At 41.5% G+C, this 19,788-nt stretch overlaps 1 protein-coding gene across 2 annotated transcripts; it reads right to left on the bottom strand.

The window, feature by feature from the left end:
• Positions 1–318: 318 nt before the first annotated feature.
• On the bottom strand, positions 319–16,596 carry LOC140996263 (UDP-glucuronosyltransferase 2A2-like). 2 transcript variants are annotated; one of them, XM_073466604.1, is made up of 7 exons: positions 15,868–16,596; positions 5,416–6,042; positions 5,061–5,209; positions 4,773–4,904; positions 3,671–3,758; positions 2,582–2,801; positions 319–1,413 (listed from the first exon to the last, which is right to left on the bottom strand). In XM_073466604.1, exons 1-7 carry the CDS (start codon positions 16,589–16,591, stop codon positions 1,122–1,124), a joined length of 2,232 nt encoding a protein of 743 aa, XP_073322705.1. In that variant the 5' UTR covers positions 16,592–16,596; the 3' UTR covers positions 319–1,121. The 2 variants fall into 2 exon arrangements, with proteins under 2 accessions (XP_073322705.1, XP_073322704.1); XM_073466603.1 differs by lacking the exons at positions 319–1,413; positions 2,582–2,801; positions 3,671–3,758; ... (1 more) ...; positions 5,061–5,209; positions 5,416–6,042 and adding exons at positions 8,095–8,525; positions 8,928–9,147; positions 14,423–14,510; positions 15,207–15,338; positions 15,495–15,643.
• Positions 16,597–19,788: the final 3,192 nt, after the last annotated feature.

Below are 19,788 nucleotides of genomic sequence, written 5' to 3'. Positions count from 1 at the left end.
CTTACAATATTGTGGAAACATTTACCTTTATTACCTCTTTATTATGAGATTATTACCCCATTAATGTCGCCATTTGCAATGGCATACAATGCTTTTATGCAGATTTCACAGAAGCAAAGATTTTACATATTCATTTAAAGATTTATTGCTCTGTCGTCTGGTAAAAAGACTGGTCCCATCTGCAAGCTTTACCCTGTTTTAGAGGATGGACTGTTTAGAGTAGGTGGAAGGCTGACTGCAATGCCAGAAGAGAGCAAACAACCAATCATCCTGGATCATACTCTTAATGAGCAAGCACTTAACAACAGTGGAGAGGAAAAACTGCTATCTTTATTCTCAAACACATACATAAACAGATAATACATGGCAGCAGAATTTATATCCTCCTCAGGTTGAGAGAAAGAAAGGTATTAGATCACTTTCCTGTGTGACATTATGAATTGACATTATTATCATTTCATGTGTGAGGCAAGCAGAGCAGTTCACTGAGAAGTGGAACATTCACTGGACAAAGACTCAATTCAAGTTTACAATTCATGTGCAGGACGAGGCTCAAGACTCCAACTCAGATCATAGCACGAACTATGAGGAACTCTAAGGGAGCAAAGAAAAGGCTGAAAAATTGTGAGACAGCGTGAGAAAACGAATGTGTAATGTGAGATCGTCTTTCACCTTGTATAAACTAGTTAATTAACTTTTCCATTCACTATTAGTGTCATTTGTGTCATCATTCTTCATCATATATACAAAAGGTTTTTTTTTTGGGTTTTGTTTTGTTTTTCAAATCAAGCATTTTACAAATTGGAAAACTGAAGATGAACATTTATATCCAAAATGTCACATTATAGACCTTAACACTGACTGGTGCAATGATCTGGCTACAGTTTAGCACACGACCATATATTGTCCAGTCATATTCTAGGTTTAAACCTAGTCTTGTTTGAATTTCTCTTAAATTTCTTTGCCCTAATTAGTTGTAGTTACAATTACTCGTCCCAAGCCACAAATTCCAGTCGGGGCATTGTGGTTCATTACATGCTTTAGCCAAACTGGACAACCAGTGGACTGTTGTTTTTTTTCAACCATCAGTTCTTCACACAACCACTTTTGAATTCAGTGAGTTACTCAGCTTTTCTCTTTCTCTTTGTCTTTCCCTTTCTGCCACAGCACAGCCGTAAACAGAAACTGCAGGTCTTGATGAAGATAATTATGAGGAGCAGAACCATGGCGAGGAGGAAGACCAGGACATCCAGGCTGTGATACTGGTACCAGGTGAGCTCATGGGCCTGGACCCTCAGGTGCTGGGCCCCTTTGTTTCTCATGGTGAACTCGATCCAGAATACCGACTCATCCAGAGGGCTCACTGGTTTGTCGTGGTGGATACTGGACAGCCACATGGCGTTTTCCTTGTACCTATGAACGTGGATATACAAGTGTGAAAATGTGGATAAATACAGAAGCCCTAAAGGGCCATGCATTCATACATTTTATTTCCTCCGTTTTCCCGTGATAACGAGTTAGTTTCATTTGTTTTCTCGAGATCTCGAGTTATTATCTCGAAATAACAACTGCCGTTTTCCTGAGATAACGGGATAATTTTCTCGAGATCTCGAGATAACGAAACTTTGTTTTCCCGAGATAACAATATAATTAATTCGAGATCTTGAGATAATGACTGTGATATGATAGGCCTGAGATTATGGAGATGCCCGGGACCTCGTAGCTGGTCAGCTATGTAGTTAACGACGACATCAGGCTCACTTAGATTGCGCCGCCGATATAGTTGAAGCTTTGCTAACCGTCTTTTTTAGATTACGCACACTAATGTGTATATTGTCTGTAATAGCAAGGCATAATGCTATTTCAGCCTGTGTCAGGCCTTGATTGAAAAGATATGTGACGCTGTGATCGATATGCTCCTGCTCCTCTGACATTGCTACACTGAATGATGTTTCCTGCAATGATTTAATATACTACACTATCGTTTTGTTTTCTCAACATCTTGAATTAATTATATCGTTATCTCGGGAAAACAAAGTTTCGTTATCTCGAGATCTCGAGAAAATTATCCCGTTATCTCGGGAAAACGGCAGTTGTTATTTCGAGATAATAACTCGAGATCTCGAGGAAACAAATGAAATTAACTCATTATCACGGGAAAACGGAGGAAATTAAATGTATGAATGCATGGCCCTTTAGGGCTTCCGTAGATAAATGCATTATGTTTTATTTTTATTTTTATGCTTCAGTTTCCTTGCCTCCACAAGAGTGGGGATAATAAGGAATTAAGTTTTATTTTAAGAACAGGGAAGCCATTAAACAGACCTGCCAAGCAGTACACATTTTGACATTGAAGTAAGCTGGTACATAATACATAAATAGATTGTGATGCCTTGTGAACTTTACCAATTGTGCAGTACTTTTCAAGTCTAATAGCAAGAGGCAGCAGTAATACTTCAATATGCGTGTAGCCTGCCAAAAACCAAAAGAACAAGAAGAGGAATGCTAGAAAATGTTTTTTTCAATACCTTATAATAGCCTTAAACAGACAAAGTGTAGGTATGTAGATATGAGAACTTACGATTTGTCATTGATGACAGTATTGATTGCATCTCTCAGGTCCTCAGTCTTCATAAAGTTCAATTCCACGGTAGTCGCAACTCCTTTAGCCTTCATATGGACCATGTTGTCTGGCTGGTCACCGAACAGGGGGATGCCCACCATGGGGACACCGTGGTAGATAGCCTCATAAATCCCATTTGCGCCACCATGGGTGATGAAAGCTCTGGTCTTGGGGTGACCTGATAGGGTAACAAAAATCATGAAACACATTGTGCATCCAGAAAGTATTCAGACCCCTTTACTTTTCATTTTCAAAATTCATTTTTTTTTGTCTCAGCCTTATACTTACTATACTATTTTTTTCCTCATCAGTGAACACTCAGTACCCCATAATGATGAAGTGAAAACAGTTTACTAAAATTGTTTGCAGCTTTTCGAAAGAAAAATTGAAATATGACATTGACATAAATATTCAGACCATTAACTCAGTACTTGGTTGAAACACCTTTGGCAGTGATCACATGTTGGGTCTTTTTGGGTACGATACAACAAGCTTTGTACACCTTGATTTCAGATCTCTCAAGAGATGTCTCGTTGTGTTCTGGCTGAACCATTCATGGACATTCACAGTATTGTCCCTAAGCCTGTCCTGTGTTGTCTTGACTGTGTGCTTGGAGTCATTGTCCTTTCAGAAGGTGAACCTTTGGCCCAGTCTGAGGTCCTGAGCCCTCTGGACCAGGTTTTCATTAACGATATCTCTGTACTTTTTACTGTTCAGCTTTCCATTCACCCTGACGAGTACCTGAGTCCTTGACGCAGTTTTGCTGCCTTCCCCAAATCTGTGCTTCGACACAGTCTTGTCTCTGAACCCAGCTTGTACGAGACACCCTCATCTGGCCCTCATACCGCATGGAATGATGGGCGCCACTTGGGCCGCCAGATCCAGCCCACCAGAATAGAATAAACTGTGGCCTGGATTTGCTCTTGGCTGACATGTGGCCAAGGTATTGCCTGCTTGTGGCTCGGATCTGGCAAACAGGAGTTGCCGCACCAATTTTCGCTATCTTGGTTGGACCTCATGGCTTGGTTTTTATAAGATTTTACTCACCTAGTAGGTCATTCTGAGGGATCCAGTCAAATAACCTAGTGTTGGCACCCAGAGTCTCTGGTTTTGCTCCACTGTATCTCCACAGCACCTTTAAACAATGGCAAAACCCCTGTTAGACTAACAGAGTGCTAATTTTATGTCATAATACGCAGTACATTTAAAAATACATGCTGAAAGAATAAGGGAGAAGGGTTGTATTTTGACACTTCTTTGGTTGGTCTTGTGGTTTTGGTGTAAATATAAAATCTATCCAATATGATTTGTTACTTTCCCTCATGTTTAATAAGATCTCATCTGCATCCTCTCCAACAAATCTTCTTAAATGGTATATATGCCTCATGACCTGTCCCAGTTTCCAGACTCAACCAGAAAAAAACTGCCATGTCATATAACTTTAATACATAACTACAAATCAAGTGTTACAGTTGATCGTCTATCTTATCATAAGCTGATAAACTCTTAACCCTGCACAAAGGTGCTGGCTTTTATTGATTGCCAACATGAAATCAAAATCATTTCTCATACTTTACCTTACTTCAGATGGTAGTCCATCATTGTTAGCATGTTGTTGACTATGAACTATAATGTTTGAAAATGAAACCAAAAAACCCTTAGCTTTACGTTAAAAGTTATAATAGACCCATAGACTTGCAGCTGCTTTGCCATGTGACACCACTGAATGTTTACTTTGATGGCTTGCCTATGTTAAGATACTTTCAAGTCCCTGCAAATGTATTTTCTACTGAAATAAATGACTGCCCAGTTTGCTGTGAAAGCTGTCAGTAGAAATGTGAAGGTACAAATAATCTGCAATCAATCAGCTAAAACGTTGAAATATACAACAAAACACTCTCATACGATCGGGTGTTTAAGGGTTTAAGGGTCATTCAAGTTAATGCCAGTTGGCACATAGAGATCATCCTCTGCTCTTTTTTGGCCTTTTTATCTTTTTTTGGATAGTAGAGAGGCAGGCAGGAAACGGGTGAGAGGGGTATGACATGTAATAAAGGTTGACCTGTGACTCTGGCTAGAATTGAACTTGCAAAGGCTGTGACCATGCACTGTAGCCAATCTGCTACCAAGGTGCTCCAATGCCACTGACCTTTTGTGGGATCTGAGCGAGGGCCGATGCGATCATGTTTGCCTTCTCCGTGGTGATGTTCTTGATGAATGATCCCAAAGTGAAGACCACGACGCCAGCGTCTCCAGAACTCTGCACAAACTTTTCCATATCCTACAAGAAGAGAAACATTATCTCAATACAAACCAACCAGCTATTTATTTTCTTTTCTCAGCAGTTTAGTGGCTGATTTTCTTTATTGTGTAATCAGAAATACTGTGGTGGTATAATAATAGATTAGTAGACCTTTGATAGCGGAGACAGCCCTACCTTTGGTAAAGGTTTAGCAGGTCTGCAGTGGATCCCACCAACAAATTTGAAGTTGGGGAGGAACGGACGAGGGAAATCAAAATCCCAGTAGGTTCGCATCAACCAGATGTCTGCTCTACCCATCAACTCACGGGCACTGGTGGGTTTTCCTGTCACATGTAATGGACGACAGCCAACCATTGCAAAGTATCCCCAATACTTCAGATGAGATAGATAATTTTCAAATTGAAATCAAAATCAAATCAATAAAAGATCATTGTAATTTATCAAAAGCAATTAAATTATCATTGAACTTTGTGTTGTCCATAGAAAATGTGTTGTCACACACAGTGCTTCTTGTTCCTGAGTTACTCACCTTTGACTTCAGAGTAATATTTATCTAATTCTGGCCAAAGCATGTAATCAAACACAGCATCCTGCAGTGCATAGAAGAGGAAGTTCCACACTCTCTCCAAGAAGTCCATCTTATCCGTCAGTTTGCTCATAGCGCCGGGGACAAAGGAAGGTGGAGCAGGTAGCTGGCCACACATTCTCTCCCAGTTATGGGCCATGGAAAAGCGCAGGGAGAGAACCAGGGGGATGCCCAAAATCTCTGCTGTTAACTCACTTCCAGGGTAGATGGGGTCAGCAAGGAGAAGGTCATATTTTCCCTCCTTCAGCCTCTTCATTATGGTTTCTGATTTCACCACACCATCCAAATACTTCAAAGAGTACTGCATGTTGTCCTTTATCATACCTGTGAATTTGATGTATATTTCTAAGTAGCTCATATGAGGCATCTCATATATGGAGAAGTGAAGCATCTTGTCCATTATCTTCTGCATGTCCTCCATTGAGACAGAGACTTTAAAGGGTTCGTAGCTAAAGCGGGAAGGCTCACTTTTGTTCATGAACATGGATGCGCTCGGAACCAAAACAGTCACTTGGTGTCCCCTGTCCACCAGCGTCTCCAGCACAGGCTTCATGTTAATCCAGTGGCTGCCTTCAGTGTACCACACCAGGATATTCCCTCCATTTGCACTCCATGTCACACAAAGTACCAGCAGGACGCAAACGGAGAGACGCTCTCCGAGTTTCATGGTGGCTGTTTGTCATGGGGAAAGTGTACGCTGACCTGATTGTTTTTAAAAGATTCTTGAAGAAAAGTAATGATTAACTAAACTCTGGCTCATTGCTCCTCTTTGTGCTGCATGACACATTAGATAACGAACACAGCCCAAGCAAACGGTTTGAGGTGAAGGGTAACGGCTGTAAAATGAATAGTTAGTAGTATAATCTGTAACCTGTACTAGAAATCCACATATAGGAAATCCACAGATTCTACTTGTTAGCTTTGGGCAGACAGAGTTAAAAGACACAATAAGATAATGATTTTAGCTAAATGGACTTGGACAAGTGGAATTTGGACACAGCAACTACCTTGTATAGCACCCAGAGAAACCTGGTTGTGCTGTTTGTTTTACTGACCATAAGAAAGGGAATGCAGGTGAAAATATCACCACAACACAAATCATCACCTAATAAAGATAATTCAGTGCTATTTTCATTATATCACTAGAAGGCACACTTAAACTGTGCTGCATTTGTACTGTGGACTCAGCCTCTGTACATAGGGTGCACACTAACAGGTGAGCTGTCTGGGTGCCTGAGAAATAGGATCTATGATTATTATTATTGTTGTTGTTGTCAATATCATAATAATATACTGAAAATAACAAAATGTTTGCTAAATTAATTGTTATATCAATCTTGTAATAAAAACATCTCGAATAATCTGTAAATAAATCATAAGGTTAATCAACTAATCAAAAGAAAATCATGGATTGATTGCAAGCAGCAACACCAGAGGCCAAGCAATCAACTCTTTCTGAACAGGCACATTTTAAACAGGCACTGCAGCAGTGGGTTTTAATGAAGACAATGTTGGAGCCATTTCAGTAGTGGCCAATAGGTGGTGCCACTGTATGGGTCCAGCACTTGAAGGACTAATTGATAGAGATGTTGGTGATGCAACAACAAAGGGCAAGCTACCCTCCAAGATAAATACCTGTTTTTAAAGGTGATCCTTTTGAATTCAAAGTAAGAATATGCAAGCCGGTTCAACAAAATGTGACTGCATGTATTTTCCTGAAAGATACGTTTGAGGACATCCACGAGACTTTGTACAAATCTGTTTACACATGAGTACTGAGAGATGTTTTTTGAAACAGCCAAATCCCTCCTACAAGAGCATCGTGGCAGCGAAAAAACAGTCACTTAACATGACTGCTAATGTCCAATTTGTAATCCCAAAACTTCCCTTTAAACTGAGGGAATGATTCAGAAGATATTTACGAAAAAGAAAAGCGCAAACCAAACTTAGGTGACTTTTTGCACTTTGTCAAACATCAAGTCAAGCTGTTTCCAGGTAAAAAATGCATTAATTTGTAATGGTAGTTACTAATTTTGACTTCCAAGAATTTTCATGTGATTTTGAGGGTATTGTGCTGATGGTAGCTTCCAATATTGTGGAAACATTAACCTTTATTACCTCTTGATTATAAGATTATTACCCCATTAATGTCACCATTTACAACGGCAATGGAATACAATGCTTTAATGCAGATTTGACAGAAGCAAAGATTTTACATATTCATTTAAAGATTTATTGCTCTGTCGTCTGGTAAAAAGACTGGTCCCATCTGCAAGCTTTACCCTGTTTTAGAGGTTGACTGCATAGAATAGGTGGAAGGCTGTCCCGGACTGCAATGCCAGAAGAGAGCAAACAACCAATCATCCTAGATCATACTCTTAATGAGCAAGCACTTGACAACAGCGGGGAGGAAAAACTGCCATCTTTATTCTCAAACACATACATAAACAGATAATACATGGCAGCCGAATTTATATCCTCCTCAGGTTGAGAGAAAGAAAGGTATTGTGATCTGGCTACAGTTTAGCACACAACCATATATTGTCCAGTCATATGCTAGGTTTCAACCTAGTCTTGTTTGAATTTCTCTTAAATTTCTTTGCCCTAATTAGTTGTAGTTACAATTACTCGTCCCAAGCCACAAATTCCAGTCAGGGCATTGTGGTTCATTACATGCTTTAGCCAAACTGGACAACCAGTGGACTGTTGTGTAAATAACTGATGGGTGAAACAAAACCCAACCACATTTGAATTCAGTGAGTTACTCAGCTTTTCTCTTTCTCTTTGTCTTTCCCTTTCTGCCACAGCACAGCCGTAAACAGAAACTGCAGGTCTTGATGAAGATAATTATGAGGAGCAGAACCATGGCGAGGAGGAAGACCAGGACATCCAGGCTGTGATACTGGCAGCAGGTGAGCTCATGGGCCTGGACCCTCAGGTGCTGGGCCCCTTTGTTTCTCATGGTGAACTCGATCCAGAATACTGACTCATCCAGAGGGCTCACTGGTCTGTCGTGGTGGATACTGGACAGCCACATGGCGTTTTCCTTGTACCTATGAACGTGGATATACAAGTGTGAAAATGTGGTTAAATGCATTACGGTTTTTGAATTTTTATACTGCCGTTTCTTTGCCTCCACAAGAGTGGGGATAATAAGGAATTAAGTTTTATTTTAAGAACAGGGAAGCCATTAAACAGACCTGCCAAGCGGTACACATTTTGACATTGAAGTAAGCTGGTACATAATACATAAATAGATTGTGATGCCTTGTGAACTTTACCAATTGTGCAGTACTTTTCAAGTCTAATAGCAAGAGGCAGCAGTAATACATCAATACGCATGTAGCCTGCCAAAAACCAAAAGAACAAGAAGAGGAATGCTAGAAAATGGTTTTTCAATACTTTATAATAGCCCTAAACAGACAAAGTGTAGGTATGTAGATATGAGAACTTACGATTTGTCATTGATGACAGTATTGATTGCATCTCTCAGGTCCTCAGTCTTCATAAAGTTCAATTCCACGGTAGTCGCAACTCCTTTAGCCTTCATATGGACCATGTTGTCTGGCTGGTCACCGAACAGGGGGATGCCCACCATGGGGACACCGTGGTAGATAGCCTCATAAATCCCATTTGTGCCACCATGGGTGATGAAAGCTCTGGTCTTGGGGTGACCTGATAGGGTAACAAAAATCATGAAACACATTGTGCATCCAGAAAGTATTCAGACCCCTTTACTTTTCTTAAAAAATGTTTTTTTGTCTCAGCCTTATACTTAGTTTAATTCATTTTTCCCTCATCAGTGAACACTCAGTACCCCATAATGATAAAGTGAAAACAGTTTATTAAAATTGTTTGCAGTTTTTTAAAAGAAAAATCTAAATATCACATTGACATTAGGGTCAATGACGACCCCTGATTAGCCTAACTGCTGCATGACGAGGTTAGTAACTCTCTTTGAAATCTTGATAATTTGACATTTTTAGGGTATGGTCAGGTGTGCTTAGGGTTACATGTCAAATGGTATGACCCCAGGAAAACATTTATCATTCATAATAATTGTAAAAATAAGTATTTATTTTAAAAAATGTGTTTGAAATCTTCACACCGAGGCCATGTGCTTACATAGGTGTCCATCATAATGCCTGTTAAATGTGTGTTAAAGGTGTTAAGTGTTATATTTCTTATGAAGAAGTGGTGATTTATCCACCACTGTATTATCAAAGCTCTGAGAGGTTAGGATAAAATCATTATTTTGCATGGCTTTGAGAAGAGACAGTTGACTCCCATTTTTCCAACTACGTTGCCTTAAAACAGAAAAATAGGACTTCTGCCCTGAGACCAGGAGGGATTCACCTGCCCTCAGACAAAATTGTGGGAAACAATGGTCTCTGCCCTGAGACCAGAAGAGACAACTGACTCCCTTTTGTCCAACTACATTGCCTTAAAACAGAAAAATATGACTTCTGCCCTGAGACCACGAGGGATTCACCTGCCCTCAGACAAAATTGTGGGAAACATTGGTCTCTGCCCTGGGACCAGATGAGACTAAACAGCCATGAGCAAAATCCTACAAAACAACTTCTGCCCTGAGACCAGAAGAGACAGTTGACTCCCTTTTGTCCAACTACGTTGCCTTAAAACAGAAAAATACGACTTCTGCCCTGAGACCCGGAGAGATTCACCTGCCCTCAGACAACTTCTGCCCTGAGACCAGAGGAGACAGTTGACTCCCCTTTGTCCAACTACGTTGCCTTAAAACAGAAAAATACGACTTCTGCCCTGAGACCAGGAGGGATTCACCTGCCCTCAGTTATAACTGTGGGAAACATTGGTCTCTGCCCTGGGACCAGATGAGACTAAACAGCCATGAGGAAAATCCTACAAAACAACTTTTGCCCTGAGACCAGAAGAGACAGTTGACTCCTTTTTTTCTAACTACGTTGCCTTAAAACAGAAAAATACGACTTCTGCCCTGACACCAGGAGAGATTCACCTGCCCTCAGACAATTCTGCCCTGAGACCAGAGGAGACAGTTGACTCCCTTTTTGTCCAACTATGTTGCCTTAAAACAGAAAAATACGACTTCTGCCCTGAGACCAGGAGGGATTCACCTGCCCTCAGACAAAATTGTGGGAAACAATGGTCTCTGCCCTGAGACCAGAAGAAACAACTGACTCCCTTTTGTCCAACTACATTGCCTTAAAACAGAAAAATATGACTTCTGCCCTGACACCAGGAGAGATTCACCTGCCCTCAGACAACTTCTGCCCTGAGTCCAGAAGAGACAGTTGACTCCCTTTTGTCCAACTACGTTCCCTTAAAACAGAAAAATACGACTTCTGCCCTGAAACCAGGAGGGATTCACCTGCCCTCAGTTATAACTGTGGGAAACAATGGTCTCTGCCCTGAGACCAGAAGAGACAACTGACTCCCTTTTGTCCAACTACATTGCCTTAAAACAGAAAAATATGACTTCTGCCCTGAGACCACGAGGGATTCACCTGCCCTCAGACAAAATTGTGGGAAACATTGGTCTCTGCCCTGGGACCAGATGAGACTAAACAGCCATGAGCAAAATCCTACAAAACAACTTCTGCCCTGAGACCAGAGGAGACAGTCTCCAGAGGAGACCAGGAGGGATTCACCTGCCCTCAGACAACTTCTGCCCTGAGACCAGAGGAGACAGTTGACTCCCCTTTGTCCAACTACGTTCCCTTAAAACAGAAAAATACGACTTCTGCCCTGAAACCAGGAGGGATTCACCTGCCCTCAGACAAAATTGTGGGAAACAATGGTCTCTGCCCTGAGACCAGAAGAGACAACTGACTCCCTTCTGTCCAACTACATTGCCTTAAAACAGAAAAATACGACTTCTGCCCTGACACCAGGAGAGATTCACCTGCCCTCAGACAATTCTGCCCTGAGACCAGAGGAGACAGTTGACTCCCTTTTTGTCCAACTATGTTGCCTTAAAACAGAAAAATACGACTTCTGCCCTGAGACCAGGAGGGATTCACCTGCCCTCAGACAAAATTGTGGGAAACAATGGTCTCTGCCCTGAGACCAGAAGAAACAACTGACTCCCTTTTGTTCAACTACATTGCCTTAAAACAGAAAAATATGACTTCTGCCCTGAGACCAGGAGAGATTCACCTGCCCTCAGACAAAATTGTGGGAAACATTGGTCTCTGCCCTGGGACCAGATGAGACTAAACAGCCATGAGCAAAATCCTACAAAACAACTTCTGCCCTGAGACCAGAAGAGACAGTTGACTCCCTTTTGTTCAACTACATTGCCTTAAAACAGAAAAATACGACTTCTGCCCTGAGACCCGGAGAGATTCACCTGCCCTCAGACAACTTCTGCCCTGAGACCAGAGGAGACAGTTGACTCCCCTTTGTCCAACTACGTTGCCTTAAAACAGAAAAATACGACTTCTGCCCTGAGACCAGGAGGGATTCACCTGCCCTCAGTTATAACTGTGGGAAACAATGGTCTCTGCCCTGAGACCAGATGAGACTAAACAGCCATGAGGAAAATCCTACAAAACAACTTTTGCCCTGAGACCAGAAGAGACAGTTGACTCCTTTTTTTCCAACTACGTTGCCTTAAAACAGAAAAATACGACTTCTGCCCTGACACCAGGAGAGATTCACCTGCCCTCAGACAATTCTGCCCTGAGACCAGAGGAGACAGTTGACTCCCTTTTGTTCAACTACATTGCCTTAAAACAGAAAAATATGACTTCTGCCCTGAGACCAGGAGAGATTCACCTGCCCTCAGACAATTCTGCCCTGAGACCAGAGGAGACAGTTGACTCCCTTTTTGTCCAACTATGTTGCCTTAAAACAGAAAAATACGACTTCTGCCCTGAGACCAGGAGGGATTCACCTGCCCTCAGACAAAATTGTGGGAAACAATGGTCTCTGCCCTGAGACCAGAAGAAACAACTGACTCCCTTTTGTTCAACTACATTGCCTTAAAACAGAAAAATATGACTTCTGCCCTGAGACCAGGAGAGATTCACCTGCCCTCAGACAATTCTGCCCTGAGACCAGAGGAGACAGTTGACTCCCTTTTTGTCCAACTATGTTGCCTTAAAACAGAAAAATACGACTTCTGCCCTGAGACCAGGAGGGATTCACCTGCCCTCAGACAAAATTGTGGGAAACAATGGTCTCTGCCCTGGGACCAGATGAGACTAAACAGCCATGAGCAAAATCCTACAAAACAACTTCTGCCCTGAGACCAGAGGAGACAGTTGACTCCCCTTTGTCCAACTACGTTGCCTTAAAACAGAAAAATACGACTTCTGCCCTGAGACCAGGAGGGATTCACCTGCCCTCAGACAACTTCTGCCCTGAGACCAGAGGAGACAGTTGACTCCCTTTCTTCCAACTACGTTGCCTTAAAACACGAATTCTGCCCTGAGACCAGTTTTTTCTTCATTGAAAATAATAAAAAAAAGTGCAATTGACCTTGTTCACTGTCATGCTTGATTTTAGTGCCAGTTTCTTCAACAAACAATGGCCTTTGGCTGTAGAAGCAACATAGTCAGGTGTTGTAACTGGTTTGTGTCAATTGGTGTAACCAGTATTTTTCATAAAAATATTATAATATACAGGAAAATTCATGTGGAATAAGATGTAATCCTCTTTTGCAATGTATTAACATATTTTTTAACAGTTTATACATAATTTGTCAAATATTATTTAGAAAACAAAGTGTTTTCAGCATTTGTCCTGCTCTATATTACAAAAACACATACAATTTTAATTTAAAATAATCCTAATAAAATCTATTTTCATGTGATATTTTAAAATTAAGTAACTGTTTTCATAAGTACACTTATTTAAAATATTTAATATTTCTCCTTTTGTTGTGGTTACACCACATGAAACATGAAACCAACATAAATACAAAATATACATTTTAGCAAACCTGATGCAAGCTTTTAAAACATTTTTGAATTGCTCATAATGCAAACCCTTATTTGTCCCTGACCCATAAATATTCAGACCATTAACTCAGTACTTGGGGGGCTTTCACACCGCTAGTTCGATTATTTGGTCCGCACCAGGCAGTAAATTTGTTACATTGTAGCATACAGACTGCGGTGTGGTACGCGTTCACACATGCAAACGGACCAAAATTGGTCTGAATGATGTTTCGTCATCTTCCGGTAGAAATAAGCGCCAATTTGGACTTTCACAATGGAGCGACAAGTTCGTACACTGTTACTTGCGCTGGTCCTTGCTTTTTATATTGTCAATATCAGCCATTTCTGGCAAAAATATCCAATTTCAGAATGAGCTGCGGCTGGAGAACAATCTGCAGATGTACTGGATTCGCCGAAGACGTATAGCGTGTCATTTCAGGGAGAGGAGACGCGCTATTTTCACAAGTGCTGTCATGGTGATGATGAGACAAGCACCTTTCCAAAGACCCACAAGGTAGGCTATAGCCTGACAAGCCAGACCGCTAGGGTCTAGATTTCTAGGCTGTAGAATCTGTTATGCTGTTTATACATTTCGTTTATACCTGAGTTGGTCCAGGTTCGCGTTCTCACCAGAGGGACCAAGCGGACCAAGACCACCCCTTTTTGGAGGTCTCGGTCCGCTTGATTTAGTGTGCACCCGAGTGCGATTGATGCTTTCACACCGACGAAAACGAATTGAACTAAGAGCTTTTGGTTCGAATGGACTGTTTAATGTGCACCAACTGCTGTTGGTGTGAATGCGCCCTTAGTTGAAACACCTTTGGCAGTCATCACGTCTTGGGTCTTTTTGGGTATGATGCAACAAGCTTTGTACACCTGAATTTCAGGTCTCTCAAGAGATGAGGCCAGTTCTGGTTTATTCAGTTTGCTCTTGGCTGACATGTGGCTAAATGAGGATTACTGTTGTGAAGGCCTCCTCAGTAGGTTTTTATAAAGGTTGTACTCACCCAGTAGGTCATTCTGAGGGATCCAGTCAAATAACCTAGTGTTGGCACCCAGAGTCTCTGGTTTTGCTCCACTGTATCTCCACAGCACCTTTAAACAATGGCAAAACCCCTGTTAGACTAACAGAGTGCTAATTCTTAAATGGTATATATGCCTTACGACCTGTCCCAGTTTCCAGACTCAACCAGAAAAAAACTGCCATGTCATTATAACTTTAATACATAACTACAAATCAAGTGTTACAGTTGATCGCCTATCTTATCATAAGCTGATTAACTTCTAACCCTGCACAAAGGTGCTGGCTTTTATTGAATGCCAACATGATATATAATAGACCCATAGGCTTGCAGCTGCTTTGCCATGTGACACCACTGAATGTTTACTTTGATGGCTTGCCTATGTTAAGATACTTTCAAGACCCTGCAAATGTGTTTTCTACTGAAATAAATGACTGCCCAGTTTGCTGTTAAAGCTGTCAGTAGAAATGTGAAAGTACAAATAATCTGCAATCAATCAGCTAAAACGTTGAAATATACAACAAAGCACTCTCATACGATCGGGTGTTTAAGGGTTTAAGGGTCATTCAAGTTAATGCCAGTTGGCACATAGAGATCGTCCTCTGCTCTTTTTTGGCCTTTTGTCTTTTTTTGGATAGTAGAGAGGCAGGCAGGAAACGGGTGAGAGGGGTATGACATGTAATAAAGGTCGACCTGTGACTCTGGCTAGAATTGAACTTGCAAAGGCTGTGACCATGCACTGTAGCCAAGGTGCTCCAATGCCACTGACCTTTTGTGGGATCTGAGCGAGGGCCGATGCGATCATGTTTGCCTTCTCCGTGGTGATGTTCTTGATGAATGATCCCAAAGTGAAGACCACGACGCCAGCGTCTCCAGAACTCTGCACAAACTTTTCCATATCCTACAAGAACAGAAACATTATCTCAATACAAACCAACCAGCTATTTATTTTCTTTTCTCAGCAGTTTAGTGGCTGATTTTCTTTATTGTGTAATCAGAAATACTGTGGTGGTATAATAATAGATTAGTAGACCTTTGATAGCGGAGACAGCCCTACCTTTGGTAAAGGTTTAGCAGGTCTGCAGTGGATCCCACCAACAAATTTGAAGTTGGGGAGGAACGGACGAGGGAAATCAAAATCCCAGTAGGTTCGCATCAACCAGATGTCTGCTCTACCCATCAACTCACGGGCACTGGTGGGTTTTCCTGTCACATGTAATGGACGACAGCCAACCATTGCAAAGTATCCCCAATACTTCAGATGAGATAGATAATTTTCAAATTGACTTCAATTATCAAATTGAAATCAAAATCAAATCAATAAAAGATCATTGTAATTTATCAAAAGCAATTAAATTATCCTTGAACTTTGTGTTGTCCATAGAAAATGTGTTGTCACACACAGTGCTTCTTGTTCCTGAGTTACTCACCTTTGACTTCAGAGTAATATTTATCTAATTCTGGCCAATATATGTAATCAAACACAGCATCCTGCAGTGCGTAGAAGAGGAAGTTCCACACTCTCTCTGAGAAGTCCATCTTATCCGTCAGTTTGCTCATAGCGCCGGGGACAAAGGAAGGTGGAGCAGGTAGCTGACCACACATTCTCTCCCAGTTATGGGCTATGGAAAAGCGCAGGGAGAGAACCAGGGGGATGCCCAAAATCTCTGCTGTTAACTCACTTCCAGGGTAGATGGGGTCAGCCAGGAGAAGGTCATATTTTCCCTCCTTCAGCCTCTTCATTATGGTTTCTGATTTCAGCACGCCATCCAAATACTTCAAAGAGTATAGCAGGTTGTTCTTCATCATACCTGTGAATTTGATGTATATTTCTAAGTAGCTCATATGAGGCATCTCATATATGGAGAAGTGAAGGATCTTTTCCATTATCCTCTGCATTTCCTCCATTGAGACAGAGACGTTGAAGGGTTCATAACTAAAGCGGGAAGGCTCACTTTTGTTCATGAACATGGACGTGCTCGGAACCAAAACAGTCACTTGGTGTCCCCTGTCCACCAGCGTCTCCAGCACAGGCTTCATGTTAATCCAGTGGCTGCCTTCAGTGTACCACACCAGAATATTCCCTCCATTTGCACTCCATGTCACACAAAGTACCAGCAGGACGCAAACGGAGAGACGCTCTCTGTGCTTCATGGTGGCTGTTTGTCAGGGGGAAATCCTGATGTGACCTGATAGCTTTTAAAAGGTGCTGTAGAAAAATAATAATTAACTTTACAAGACTGAACTCTGGCTCGTAGCTCCCCTTAATGCTGCACGACACATACCCAGCAGAACACAAGGAGAGATATGCTGCCCCAGCTTCATGGTACTGGTTTGTCCGCGGTGAAGTTTGCTGTGACCTGATCCTTCTATGATAAAAAGAAATATCCAAGTATCATTAACTAAACAAAGATAGCGGCTGTAATGTTAACAGGAAGTACTAAACAACAAGAATGGTCTCTATCCTGTACTAGAAATCCACAACAGAAAGTAAAAACAGACTCCAGATACTCAGATTCTAGTTGTTAGCTGTGGAGAGGTGGAGTAAAATGACAAAAACGGGTAATGATTTCAGCTACATGGGCTGGGGCACTCTGAGGAAATTGTGTGTGCATGTGCATGATTGTTAGAGTTCCCTCTGCATACCATTGAAGTGAGGGTGGTGTTTTTGTGAGAGGGGGATTATTACTATTACTATTATTACTTCAGGATTGTTAGGGGGTAGGATAGAATGGTGATATAGAATATTTTGTTTTGAAGGCATATTTCAAAAGTAGCCACACAAGCCACCATGTTGGTCCAGACTGAAATATAACAACTGTTGGATTGATTGTCGTTAAATGTATTACATTGTATGTAAAATGTAAAATGTACACAACATACAAGGCTGACTAGTTGTTGTCATGGCTGTCATGGTCTGCATTCTAATACCCATATTACCATACTATCTAGAATGCCAGAAAACGATTTAGTATGTCCCAATACGTAGTTGGGCTAATTAAACAGATAGAAGACAGGTGTGGAGGAGAAATCAGGCTGGTGAGGAGCACAAGAAAACACGAGGGAAAACAGAACACTGGGAAAAAAGGCACAAAACGCCACAAAAATAATAGTCCAATACTTGGGTTTTTGACGAAATACCTGCAAAAACAAAAGAACAATCCCACTAACTCCAGTTGTACTTGTGGGCATGAGCAGATGTTAGCATGCTAACATGCTTAAATAAGATGTTCAACATAAACAGTCCATCCAGGGTGCAATGTAACAAAGTGCGTTTATTCAAGTACTCTACTTAAGTACAATTTTTAGATACTTTACCAGTATTGAGTATTTTCATCTCTTGCTACATCGACTCTACTACACTGTAGAGGGAAATGTACTTTTTACTTTGATTTTTGCATACAAAGACATATAAAGTACTTATAAATGTTTGTTATAAATTAAACTACTCAACTGTATATTCAACTACAGTTTCAACAATTTGTTTGAACAGACGATAAGTCAATTTTGTTTAACAACTATTTTGTTAATCATTTATGGCAAAAACATTAAATGGTTCCCGCTTCACAAATGTTAGGATTTACTGCTTTTCCTTTTAATTTGTTTTAATTTATTTAGCCCAACCATTTTGAGGTTTGAACTGTTGGTTGGACAAAATAAGCCTTGTGAAAATGTCACTCAGAATGGTGTGTAATTGTGACGGCATTCCTCACCGATTTTTTTTAAAATCAAACAATCAATCTATTATTAGAGAAATCAGCAGATTAATCCATAATGAAAATCATTGTTAGTTGCAGTCCTCTTTAAGATAGTTTAAATTTGCTCCACCTGAACCAACTACAATGGTAAAATCCTGCTTTTACATTCATGTATGAGTGATAATAATAATATAAGTACTGCGGTGCCTCAGTCTCACAGAGCTGCCAGCATGGCTGTGCACTCGTAGTCCTGCTTTAGAGCTGTATCTAGCAGGAGAATGAGACAGCTGATGTCAGAAACTTGCTGGGGGCAGAGAGGTCAGCTCGGTGTGAATATTGTGGAGGCGGGGGTTGTCGACCGTGCCTTTAGGAACTAGTGGTGTTGAGGCTGTGTTGTTGTTGGGAAATGTCACCTCGGACTGTTTGGGCGTCTAAATCTTAACTGCGGGTACTTTGTCCCCCTCATTAACATTGTAGATTCCTTTTGACGCTGGATTCAGGAGCGTCTGGAAAAACAATAAGCATTTGAATATTGAATTCAATGCCCTGTTGAGGGAGTCAGTGGCCATTCAGAGTGTGTAAGTGTATACTGTGTTGTTCTCAGACCTCCCCTGGTGGTACGGTATATCAGGGTGTTACGTAAAGAATTGTGAAATCATTGAGTCTAACAGCATTTCGCCCTTGTATTTAATTTTCTTGGGAATTCATCCATCTACGCTTCCCTCTCTACATTCCTGCTGCATCCTCTCCTTCCATCCGTCTTCCTCACTCTGTCTTTCCACCACAGAGTAGGGGTTACAGCGTATTGCTTTTTGAAGTAGATATTTGCATAATCAGATTAGGATGCGTGATTGTCAGTGGGCTCCCCCATCAGAGGGTGCTCCAGAGGAGAGAGGGTGCTGTCCAGCCCAACAATGGATGACTCCCCTCCTCTCTCACCCTCCAACCAGCCTGCACCTGCATCCCACCCACCCATCCGGGCTCCAGGTCGGCCGCGACGACAGTCCACGCTTGGACTTGCAGCCGTGGAGGGGGTGAGAGAGAGCGAGAGGAAAGGGAAAGAAGGAGGGGGGTTCGAGTGCATGACGGGAGTGGGAGGGCAGGGGTTGAGCTGAGATATTTAAACATGCAGAGTGTGAATTGGCTTTAAGGGGATAAAGAGCTCAGGGCCTATCGGTTGGCACCCAACTCCAGAAATTCTTTTTCATGGGCGCCTCAGCCGGGAGAGCGAGGGGCTGCCTGCACTGATCTGGCCCATTGTGATAACAGATTCAGACAGTGTGCTAGACGCTGATAAGGAAATGTGCTCTCAATAGACGATTACCCACATACTTGGGAGAGAATAGTCAATCAGGAAAATATACTTGGTGGAGGGAATGAGAAGCGTACAGATTTGTTATTATTTTCAATGCAGGGTTTCATAATCCAGCTCGAAAGTCGAGGTCACAGTAATGCTCATACTGTGATTGGGCGATCTCTGTAAATAAGGTGTATCAGCAAAATGCATTTCACAGCCTGACAGCACATGTGCAGAAGCTGTCACGTGCCTTCCTATCCAGTTTCAAATGGTGATTGAATAATTGCACATTGCACAAATCTGAATTACGCCAAAACATTCAACATATAAAGAGCAGTTTTTATTACATCCGTTAT

The sequence above is a fragment of the Pagrus major genome, chromosome 5, assembly GCF_040436345.1.
Source record: "Pagrus major chromosome 5, Pma_NU_1.0".
Classification (NCBI taxonomy): Eukaryota; Metazoa; Chordata; class Actinopteri; order Spariformes; family Sparidae; genus Pagrus; species Pagrus major.
This window is presented reverse-complemented; position numbering and strand designations above follow the sequence as displayed.